The following is a 12383-nucleotide window of genomic DNA, read 5'->3' on the forward strand; positions in this document are numbered from 1 at the left end:
CTAGAATTCTTTCTCTCTTTTTTCCATTTTTGCTATTATTTCCCATGTTTTGGTTTTTTCCCCTTTAATCCTGAATTACTTTAGTTAACTGTTTATCTCATTTCTAGTTTTTCTCTGTGCCTAACCATTTCCTAAAACACTGTGAATGCCTGGCTGATTCAGTCAGTAGAGCGTGCAACTCTTAGTCTCGGGGTCATGGGTTCAAGCCCCTGTTAGGGTTAGAGATTACTAAAAAAAAAATTTTTTTTTTAAGATTTTATTTATTCATTCATGAGAGACACACAGGGAGAGAGAGAGAGAGAGAGGCAGAGACACAGGCAGAGGGAGAAGCAGGCTCCACGCAGGGAGCCCGACATAGGACTTGATCCTGGGACTCCAGGACCACGCCCTGGGCCAAAGGCAGGCGCCAAACTCCTGAGCCACCCACGGATCCCAAAAAAATTTTTTTTAATTTAAAACACTATCTGAGTAATTTTCTCAAAAGTCCACTTTTATCCCATCAATTACCTGTCCAGAATCTTGTTGTATTTTTATTTGTTTGTTTGTTTTATTTTGATTGTCCTTATTACCTGCCCCATACAAACTATACACAGTTGTCTAAAGAATCCAAGTCACATTCATGGGCTTGCATAACTCATTCAAGCCTCTAAGAGCCTTTGTTTCAACCAGACTCAACACCTCTGGTCCTTTAATAAGGGCCTATTCATGCTCTTATTCCCTGTATCTCAGAAAGCTCTCTGACAACAGTCTGCAGTGATAGTTGACTTCTTCTGTATTTCACTCATTTGACATATAATTTATTGCCAATTTGTTGGACATATTTTTGTCTTCTTCTGCTAGGTTTTTAACTCCCTTGAGTTCAGCCAGTACAACTCACTCTTTTCTGTAATATTCCAGCTCATACACAGACACACACACTGAGTTGTATTTGTTTATGATAGATGTTCACTCTTTATAATTGGTCTGGTTGATTGGTTTCTTCCTACTTATTACTAACATCAGTATCAGTGGAAATTTTTTAGCATATGTATTTGAGCTATATGTCATGCACATTTCTGTGCAGCTTTATTAAGGTATAATTAACACATCTGCATTTGGGACACCTGGGTGGCTCAGTGGTTAGGCATCTGCCTTCAGCTCAGGACGTGATCCCGGAGTTCCGGGATCAAGTCCCACATCGGGCTCCTGCATGGAGCCTGCTTCTTCTCCCTCTGCCTGTGTCTCTGTCTCTCTCTGTGTGTCTCTCATGAATGAATAGTTGGAGTCTTAAAAAATAGTAATAAATAATCTGCATAAGTTGCAGTTGTAGTTTGATAAGCTTTGACATGTATGTGCCCATGAAATCATCAAAAGTTCCCTCCTTTTTTTTTTTTTTTTTTTTTTTTAAGTAAGCTCCATGCCCAGCATGGAGCCCAAAGTGGGACATGAGCTCATGACCCTGAGATCAAGACCTGAGCTGAGATCAAGGGTCAGATGCTTAACTGACTGAGCCACCCAGAAGCCCTTCCCTCCAAATATTTTATTTTATTTTAAAGATTTTATCTATTTATTTGAGAGAGAGTATGAGATGGGGGGGGGGGGCAGGCAGAGAGAAAGGGGAAGCAGGCTCCCCACTCAGCAAGGGAGACCCTTGGGGCATGCTCCCAGGACCCTGAGATCATAACCTGAGCCAAAGGTAGAGGCTTAACCAACTGAGCCACCTGAGGCCTCCCTCCAGATATTTTAAAGAAACTTCATTTTTAAAGAAAACTTGAGGGATCCCTGGGTGGCGCAGCGGTTTGGCGCCTGCCTTTGGCCCAGGGCGCGATCCTGGAGACTCGGGATCGAATCCCACGTCAGGCTCCCTGCATGGAGCCTGCTTCTCCCTCTGCCTGTGTCTCTGTCTCTTTCTCTCTCTGTGACTATCATGAATGAATAAATAAATAAAATCTTAAAAAAAAAAAAAAAGAAAACTTGATTATTTTAAGAAGATAGAGATACTCTGTGAAGAAATTTACACAGAAATTCAGTACGTAAAATAGGAAAATAAGAAAGCTATTGAGTAGAAAAGAGAAATTAGAGTGCTTGGGACCCTTCCCTCAGTGTTCTGCTCATGGTGAAGATAGCCCCTCAGGTCTCTCCTCTTGACTCTTAGGCTGCCACAGAATGCATTTTGAAAATCATTGGTTTAAGTGGAAGCTATAGATGGGTAAATGAGAAGTCAAATAAATGTTTTAAGAAAATAGCTGTGAATAAGAGGGACATGAAAGTCTCTTGTGTTGAAATCAGTGTTTTGCTCTTTCTGAGAGTCTTGTTTTCCCCCCTTATTCCCCTCGGTCTCCAGGACTATCCCACCTATACTATCCTTGGTCAGAGTCAGTACCAGACCTGCTACCCCAGCTCCAGCTTTGGAGTCACAGGCCAGACTAACAGTGACGCTGAGAGTACCACATTAGCAGCAGCCACATACCAGGCAGAGAAGCCTAGTGTCATGGTACCTGCGCCTACAGCACAGAGGCTTTCCTCTGGTAAGCACCATTGTTTCAAAAACTTTGGCTTAAGGGCACTTCATTCAACATATAATAGTAAAGATCATTTTGTTTTGGTCTGAGTCACTGTGTTATTGGCTTTCCCTCTCAGGTAAGGAATATTTAAACATTGGATCCAGACTATATGATGAGTCATTGACAGGCTGAATGTAATACCTGGTGCTGTGAACAGAAAGTACCAAGAATGAAAAGACTGTGACACCCACCCCACCCTTTAGCTTTAATGTGCTTGTCATGGGGAACATCAAAATCTTAGCACAGTTTGTAAAAGTTGGAGGACTCCAGTTTTAGTTCTGCGCTTATTTTAGGTGCTTGCTGAGGCCTTAGAGTAGTAGTTCTTAACTTTTTATGGGTCATGAATCGCCAAGATTCTGAGGAAAGCTATGATCCTTTACCCCTCAAGTAAATACATAAAATTTAAGGTATAAGTTTAAAGTTATACATTTAGGCTTGAAATGTATCGATAAATTACAAAGTCTAGGTTTAAAAAAAACTGACATAAAGGCTTTATGCACACATTCAATAAACGTATGTATATGCTTTTAATTTGTCTTCATTTTTCAAGAAAATTTGTGATTGGCTGTCACATCACATAACTGGAGGAAGGACTGCTTATCATTAGCACTGATACAATTTTAAAAACAGTGCTCTCTGTTATAACTGAAGCAGTTTTCTGTGCACGTTGCCTTCATTAGTCTTCTAAGTAGACATATAGATGGTCACTGCTTCAAACCTACATAAATTTGAAATAATTACACATATTGATGCCTTAGTTTTGAATTCATATCTCTAAATATCTTTGTTCTTCATAACAGTTTTAACCTTTAAATAATCTTCAACATTTAATCTTCAGCAGTTAACTCCTATTTCAACTATACTTCGTCCAGTTCTCTCCTCAAATGCCAGGCATCATATATCTAAAAGATAAATACTTGCTATCATAACGACAATGCCATTATCCCATCTAAAATAATTCAACAATAATTCCTTAATATCATAAAATACTAAAAGGTATTATTTGTAGCTTTTCATGAATGTTAGGAGTTTTATTTTTCCTTTTATAGTTTGTTTAATTAGGATCAAAGTAAGGTCCATACATTGGGGTTGGTAGATATGTATTTTGTGTCTCTTAACAAATTCCCTTCTTTTTTTATTCCCTGATATTACTGTATTTGTGAAGAAACCAGACTCTCCCTCTCATACCATTTCCTAGTCTGAATTTTGCTGATTATTTCTATATTGGGTAGTTCAGCATGTCCTGCTACCTTCTCTAATTTATTTTAAATTGTTAAATAGATTTAGAGTCATGGTTTTCAACTAAAGGTGATTTTTGTGCCATGCTCTCTCCCCAGTTCACCTAAAACATTTGGCAATGTATGGAAATGTTTTCATTTGTTACCGTGGGTGGGGGAGTGCTACTGGTATCTAGTGGATAGAGGACAGAAATCTATAATGCACAGGACATCCACTTGACAAAAATTATTTGGTCCAAAATGTCAGTTGTGCCAAGTTGAGAAATTGGTGTAGAAACTTTATCAGATACAGGTTCTTTTTTGTAGAACAACTTCATAGCTGTGTTCTTCCATTGAGAGGCAGGTATATAAATTCCATTTATAACTCTCTTCTGTGATGTTAGGAGCTGTGAATGCTCAATGTTGATGCCTAGATCTATATTCTTAAACTGATTAGAGAAAGTTTGCTTTTTCAGCCTTTATCCTTGCAATATGATTCTTAAGGAGAGAAAACATGCTGACCCTCTTCCTACTCTGGTCCTTAAAGCCTGTGATTACTGGCAATATATCTCTTGCTTTTCCTTTCCAGGAGACCCTTCTACAAGTCCGTCTTTGTCCCAAACTACACCAAATAAAGAGGCTGATGAGCAATCCAGAAAAAACATGACTGGCAAGAACCGGGGCAAAAGGAAAGCTGATGCCAGCTCTTCCCAGGACAGTGAATTGGAAGTATGGGAAGAAACTTTTTTTTTCTCGTTTTTTAAGTTTATCGAACATACATATCTGAAACTCCTAGAGATACTGTAGTTCTGTGTTGAATGCCTCCTGATTCCTGGGCAAGAGGAATGAAATTGGCCAAGTGAAGAGAGAAACATAGAAACACATTTCTCTGTGCCCATAGCTCACCATATTACTTTCAGATGCTTTTCACCAAGGCTTTGAAAAAGTTTTTTTGAATTTAGGTAGCCAGATAACTTTTTAAGGGGAAGAACAAATGGTTCTCTATGTTCCGGAGGAGAACAGAAAGAACAGTTCCATCATATTCAGAAAGCAGAGGGTATCACAAGTACTGTCATAGTGTTCTCCATTTAAACATCTAAAAGTAAAATGAGAAGGTGAGAGTGCTTTAGGCTTTAGACTTTAGGCCAAGCTTCTTTGAAACCTGCAGCGAGATCTGGTAACTTATTAACAAGATTGGCACTCAATTATTTTGTGGTTAGGCACTAAAAGAATTTATTATGGGCATACATTTGGCTTTGTAATTAAAAAGATTAGAAAATTATACAAAACACTAATAATAGTGGCATTTTTCATTTGTTTTTGATTTTTCTATAGTATAAACATTTGATGGGGCAGGGGGATACTGTATTTAAATATGATGAGTTCATCGATAAACATAAAACATAAGTAAATTGTTAAAACATAAGTAAATTGGGACGCCTGGGTGGCTTAGAGGTTGAGCATCTGCCTTCAGCTCAGGACATGATCCCTGAGTTCTGGGATCAAGTCCCGCATCAAGCTCCTTGCATCAGGCTCTGTATGTAGAGCCTGCTTCTCCTCCCTCTGCCTATGTCTCTGCCTCTCTCTCTCTCTCTGTGTCTCTCATGAATAAATTTTTTTTTAAATCTAAAAAAAATAATAATAAGTAAATTGAGGCTGTGTTTGAGGACTCTCTTTCCCTTTCTTCCTGACAAAAAAAGGCAAGAAAGAAAATCTAAAGTCCTGATACATTTATTGAGAACTCACTTAGTTTTATTAAATTGTGGTAAAATATACATAACATAAAATTTACCATTGTAACTATTTTTTTAAGTGTGCAATTCAGTAACATTAAGTACATTTACAATGGTGGTTGTTACCACTACCTATTTCCACAACTTTTTAATAATCCCAAACAAAAACTCTGTGCCCACTAAGCAATAACTCCCCATTCTCTCCTTCTATCAGCCCCTGGTAACCTCTATTCTACTTTCAGTTTGTAGGAATTTACCTATTTTAACTGTCTTGTTTAAGTGGAATGATACATTACCTTTTTGTGTGAGGCTTCTTTCACTTTCATAATGGTTTCAGGGTTCATGTATGTTATAGCATGTGTAAGATCTTCATTTCTTTTTATGGCTGAATAATATTCCATTGATTGTATGCATATACCATGTTTTGTTTACCCATTCATTTGTTGATGGATACTATTGGTTTTCCCACCTTTGAGTTATTCTGAATAATGCTGCTATGAACATTGCTATGCAGATATTTCTTTGAGTATCTCTTTTCAGTTATTTTGGGTATAAACTAAGGAGTAGAATTGCTAGATTACTTGGTAATTCTGTGTTCAACTTTTTGAAGAACGAATAAAAACCAGCAACGCATGACAGTTCCAATTTCTCCACCTCCGCAACACTTATTATTTCCCTTTTTTTTTTTGTAATATCCATCCTAATGGATGTGAAATGGTAACTCATTGTGGTTTTGACTTACATTTCCTTAATGATTAATAATGTTTGACATCTATTCATGTGTTTATTGGCTATTTGTAGATTTCTTTGAAGAAATAGCTGTTCAAATCCTATGCACATTTTTTAATTGGGTTGTTTGGTATTTTGTTATTGAGTTTTAGGAACTCTTTGTGTATTCTAGATGCTAATCACTTATCAGATATATGATGTGCAAATATTTCTCCTGTGAGTTCTTTTTATCAGGAAGGTAAAAATTATTGTGTTTTCTAAGAGTTTTATTGTTGTAGCTCATAAACTTGGGTCTTGATTCATATTGAATTTTTTTTCATATTGAGTTAATTTTTGTATATGGTATAAAGTAAGGGCCTAATTTCATTCTTTTGTACATGGATATACAATTTTCCTAGCACCTTTTGTTAGAAATATTTTCCTTTCCCCATTGAATGGTATTAGTATTCTTGCCAAAATTGATCATATATGTAAGGGTTTATTTCTGAGCTATCTTGTCAATTTCATTGGTCTGTGTGTCTGTCCTTATACGAGTACCACATTGTATTGATTACTGTAGCTTTGTAATAAGTTTTGAAATCAGGAAGTATGAGTCTTCCAACTTCATTCTTTTTCATATTTTGGCCATTCAGGCCATGGGATATGAGATTCCATATGAACTTTAGGATGAGTTTTTCTGTTTATTTAAAAAGCATTGGTGGTGGAAGGGGAGGATGGCGGGGGATGGGGGTGAATGGGTGACGGGCACGGAGGGGGGCACTTGACGGGATGAGCACTGGGTGTTATTCTGTATGTTGGCAAATTGAACACCAATAAAAAATAAATTTATTATTAAAAAAAAGCATTGGAATTTTGATAGGGATTGCATTGAATTTGTAAATCACTTTGGGTAGTGTCATTTTAGCATTGTTAAATCTTTCATCCATAAACATGATATGTCTTTCCACTTATTATGTCCATCTGACTTCCTTCGGCAATGTTTTATAGTTGTCAGTGTACAATTGTTTCACCTCCTCAGTTAAATTAATTCCTTTTTTTTTTTTTTTTTAAAGAGAGAGAGATAGGGAATGGCAGGGAGGGGCAGAGGGGGAGGAAGAGAGAATCTTAAGCAGGCTCCATGCTCAGTACAGAGCCTAATGCAGGGCTTTATCTCATAACCCTGAGATCATGACCTGAGCCAAAATCAAGAGTTGGATGATTAACTGACTGAGCCATCCAGGCACCCCTTTGTTAAATTTATATTTAAGTATTTTATTATTTTTGATGCAGTTGTAAATGGAATTTTTTTTTAATTTCTTTGAGGGGGAATCCCTGGGTGGCTCAGCAGTTTGGTGCCTGCCTTTGGCCCAGGGTGCGATCCTGGAGCCCAGGGATCGAGTCCCACTCGGGCTTCTGGCATGGAGCCTACCTCTCCCTCTGCCTGTGTCTCTGCCTCTCTCTCTCTTTGTCTATCATAAATAAATAAAATCTTAAAAAAAAAAACTAAAATAAAAAATAAATAAATTTCTTTGACGATTAGTCATTCCAAGTATATAGAAGTACAGCTCATTGCTGAATTCATTTATTAGCTCTAACAATTTTTTGTGGATTCTTTAGGGTTTTCTACAAATAAGATTGTGTCATCTGTGAACAGAGATAGTTTTACTTTTTCCTTTTCAGTTTGGGTACCTTTTTTTCCCCGTTTCTTGCCAAATTATTCTGGCTAAAATTTCTCATACTTACATTGAATGCAGCTGGTGAAAACAGACATACTTGTCCTATTCCTGATCTTAGGAGTAAAGCTTTCCGTCTTATACCATTAAGTGTAAGATATTAGCTTTGAGTTTTTCATACACAGTCTTTATCATGTGAGGAAACTGACTTCTATTCCTAATTTATTGAATGTTTTTATCACGAAAGTGTGTTGAATTTTGTCAAATGCTTCTCCTGCATCAGTTGAGTTGACCATTGTTTTTTTTTCCCCTCTGTTTTTTTAAGGTAGCAGATTACATTGATTAATTTTGGTATGTTGATCTATCCTTGCATTCTAAACAAATTCCACAGGATCATGATGTATGATGCTTTTAATATGCTGCTTGAATTTTGTTTGCTCTTATTTTGTGGAGGATTTTTTTTTTCTATCGATGTTCGTAAGAGGTATTGGTCTGCAGTTTTCTTGACGTGTCTTTATCTGACTTCAGTATCAGGGTAATGCTGGATTCATAGAGTGATTTAGGTAGTATTCCTTTCTTTTCTCTCTTCCACTTTTTGGAAGAGTTAAAGAAGAATTGGTGTTAATTCTTTAAATTTTTGGTAGAATTTACCAGTTAATCTACCTGGTCCTGAGCTTTTCTTTCTTGGTATCTTTTTGATTACTGATTTCAACCTCTATTAAAGGTCTATTCAGATTTTCCATTTCTTCTTGAGGCAGTTTTGTGTATTTCTAGGAATTTGTCCATTTCTATCTAGGTTATTTTAGTATGCAACTATTCATAGTATTCTCATAATTCTTTTTATTTCTATAAAATTGTTTAAACATCATGTTATTGGATAATAACATCCCCACTTTCATTTCTGATTTTACTAATTTGAGTCTTTTTTTCCTAGTTAATCTAGCTAAAACTTGTCAATTTTGTAGATCTTTTCAAAGAACCAACTTTTGGTTTCATTGATTTTTCTCTTATTTTTCTACTCTCTGATTTTTTTCTTTTTAAGATTTTATTTATTTCTTTGACAGAGAACAGAGAGCAGCAGGCAGTGGGAGAGGGAGAATCAGAATCAGGCTCCCAGCTGAATGGGAACCCGATGTGCGGCTCGATCCCAGGACCCTGGGATCATGACCTGAGCCAAAAGGCAGTTGCTTAACCCACTGAGCTACTTAGGTGCCCCTACTCTCTGATATTCTAACCTTTAGTATTTCCTTCCTTCTGCTGGCTCTTTCTAGTTCTTAAATTGTACAGTTATATTATTGATTGAGATCTTATTTCTTTTTTAAGGCATGCATTTACAGCTACAAATTCCCTTTTGTACTACTTTCACTGCAGCCCATAGATTTTGGCATGTTGTGTTTTAGTTTTCATTCATCTCAACGTATTCCCTAATTTCACTTGGGGTTTTTTTTCTTTGATCCATTGGTAGTCTAAAATTGTGTTGTTTAATTTTCACATATTTATGAATTTTTTAGTTTTCTTTCTATTACTTATTTCTTGTTCCTTTCCATTGTATTTAGAAAAGATGCTCACTCATTTTTTTTTTTTTTTTTTATGTTTTCCTTCCTCAGCGGGTATTTCTGTGGGACTTGGATGAAACCATCATCATCTTTCACTCTCTTCTTACTGGATCCTATGCCCAGAAATACGGAAAGGTAATTGAAGTCTTTCTTCCTTTGTTGTAACCGTCCTCCTCCTAACAATATATGGACAGGTAACCAAAATCACTTTCTCTGCTACCTCCATTTTACCCTGTTGGCATTTTACTTTCTATGTGAAACTTTACCTGATGACTTGTACCAGGTAGGCTACGTGGTCAGGCAGTATTGATAAAACTGAACACTAGACCCGGGACCAGTACTAAACTGAAGTTGTTCAAGAGCACTATTTTATGAAGATTAAATATGGAAATGAAGCTCAAAACATGGTGGAACCTAAGGATTATATATTCATTCCAAAGACTGATCTGTTAACCTTAAGTCACTTTTAAAGCCCAAACTGAGTATTTTATTTAGCTGAGTATATGCTAGATACGTAAATTTAAAGTACATATAAAATACTTTTCTAAAATTATATACCTTCATAAACTAAATATACAAAGCAGAATTTAACTTACTTAGTCGTCAATACAAACATCAGGATTTTGGGGAGGTTTTTTGTTTCTATTTTTTAAGATTGATTTATTTGAGAGAGAGAGCAAGAAAGAGAGTGCACACGCGGCAAAGGGTAAAGAGAGAAGGGGAGAAAATCCCAAGCAGACTCCATACTGAGTGCAGATCTCACAACCTGAGCCAAAATCAAGAATTGGATGTTTAACCAATTGCACCACTCATACACCCCTAAGCATCAGTTTTAATAGAGGGATAAGCTGTATATTTCTACACTAAATTATCTCCAGGCTTCTAGTTTTCAGTTTCTGTGAATAAGTTTTATAAAAATATCTGCCTCCTTTGCTTTCTTACTATTCCCATTTGTTTCTTATTGTCATTAATGTTTCTGTTAGAAGTACTTTCCATGGGGTTTTAATATCTAGGCTGGTAAGCTGACATAAGCTAGTAACACTAACAAGCTGATTATAAAAGTATATAAAATAAGAGCATACATCCTCTTAAGTGAAGACCTGATGGTTCACTATAAAGCTAAATGCATTGCTCTTCATACAAATATTTTGACTCTCTTTCCTTTCTTTACTTATTTCCTGGCTGTTGAGATTGTCAGATAACTGACTTGCAGTATTACACCGTATATGCTCGTGCATGGCTGTGAGGTGGAAGGGAGATGGGTGTTATAATAGTAATATTTCAGCAATAACATTTCTCACAAAACAGGGAATTTCTACCCAAATTGGAGTTTTGGGGTTTTTTTGGGGGGTGGGTTTAGTTTTCTAAAAACTAAGTCCTAAAATTATTAACTTTGCACAATCCCTTTGCACAATCTTCTGTCAATGAAATTGCATAAGTAATAGTTAGAAGCACTTTTGCTAGTCTGTGTTGTTTTGGTCTTGACCCAGAATAACTTTGAAATATTTAAAGATTGGAACAGTGTTTTTAGTACCAATTAAACAAATTTTTCTTTTATTGTCTTCTAGGATCCAACAGTAGTGATTGGCTCAGGTTTAACAATGGAAGAGATGATTTTTGAAGTGGCTGATACACATCTATTTTTTAATGACTTAGAAGTAAGCATTTTAAATTGTTTCTGTGCTTCAGTGAAACGTTTTGTTTCTTTAATAACTATCTAGCCTTATGCTTATTTTATTTAGAGGAAATGTGGGAGAAGGGGTGGTTGTGAAGAGGCCAGCTGACCACTTAGGCTTATATAGTCTTATAAGAACAAGGCCTTGGCTAGGTCATCAGTCTTGGTATTGGCCCTCAATTTCATTGACTCAAAAATTTTATTTCTGTTAGATTATTTGGAAATGATCTAGCTCTAGAGGAAATGCCAGCCCTTTAGGCAAAACAGTGAAATATAAACCAACACTCCTATTCATCTATCTTAAATAACATGTAGTATGGTGGATTTGATTCTTTGTATTCAATTATATTTTGACTTCTTTTATTTTACTTTCTAAAAATACAATCTTTTGATGTATCAGATCTATAAACGGCTGCTCTAACTCATTGTAATTTATACATGCTTATTATCTATGTGTCGGTTAACTTTGATGTCCAGAATCATTTTATGTTAGATACAAGGAAAAGCAAGAACACAGAGCTTCTTGGTGAATTTTTTGGCTTTGACATTTGAGTTACCTTTGTGGTGACCCATGATGATATAGGCAAGAGCACGAGACTGGGAAGTCAGAAGATCAGAGTGTGAGTTCCAGGTTAGGAAAGTTATTTCCCCATTCTGGCTGGACCTCAGTCAAGCAGTTGTCCTACACAAGAAACTAGCAGTTGTTCCATCTGGAAAAGGGGGTGTGTTGCTGGGACACAGAGGTGGGAAGGGCATATCTCATGCCCTTTTAAGTTCATGCTGTGTACTACTTACATAACCTAGTTTTTAGTAACAGTGAAAATTTTAATTTAAAAAGATAAAATAGAAAAAAAAAAGATAAAATAGTTGGGCGCCTGGCTGGCTCAATTGGGAGAACATGTGACTCTTGATCTCAGGGTCGTGAGTCTGAGCCCCACATGGGGTGTAAAGATTAAATAAATCTAATTAATTAATTAAAAATAAGATAGCATTTTATAAACACAAAGTAATTCTGTTTCTGTTTAAATACAGTCTAGTTCTACTCAATGGACAATTCTCCAACAAATTGAATTACCAGGGCTCTAAACTTCAGTACTTTTGTCTGACCTCCACAGTGCTTTTATCTTCCTCAACTTCACATGTTGATACGTTAGGGCATCATAATTTTTATTCAGCAAACATTTATTGAAAACCTACTTTGTGCCAATAATTATTGCCAAATTGTATTTGTAATGATTTTCTAGACATAGTCCTCACTCAGGACTGAAAGTTCTGTGA

The 12383-nt window shown here is 36.3% G+C and overlaps 1 protein-coding gene across 4 annotated transcripts in view; it reads left to right on the forward strand.

Annotated features, from left to right (window-relative positions):
* Positions 1–12383, forward strand: part of EYA3 (EYA transcriptional coactivator and phosphatase 3) — a 103982-nt gene that overhangs the window by 70470 nt on the left and 21129 nt on the right. For all 4 annotated transcript variants that reach the window (XM_038531380.1, XM_038531378.1, XM_038531382.1 and 1 more), the window contains 4 exons: positions 2324–2507; positions 4350–4489; positions 9482–9565; positions 10999–11088. In XM_038531380.1, the coding sequence (XP_038387308.1) occupies positions 2324–2507; positions 4350–4489; positions 9482–9565; positions 10999–11088 (498 nt within the window). The remainder of the gene's footprint in view (positions 1–2323; positions 2508–4349; positions 4490–9481; positions 9566–10998; positions 11089–12383) is intronic.

This window comes from Canis lupus, chromosome 2 (genome assembly GCF_011100685.1).
Source record: "Canis lupus familiaris isolate Mischka breed German Shepherd chromosome 2, alternate assembly UU_Cfam_GSD_1.0, whole genome shotgun sequence".
Lineage (NCBI taxonomy): Eukaryota > Metazoa > Chordata > Mammalia > Carnivora > Canidae > Canis > Canis lupus.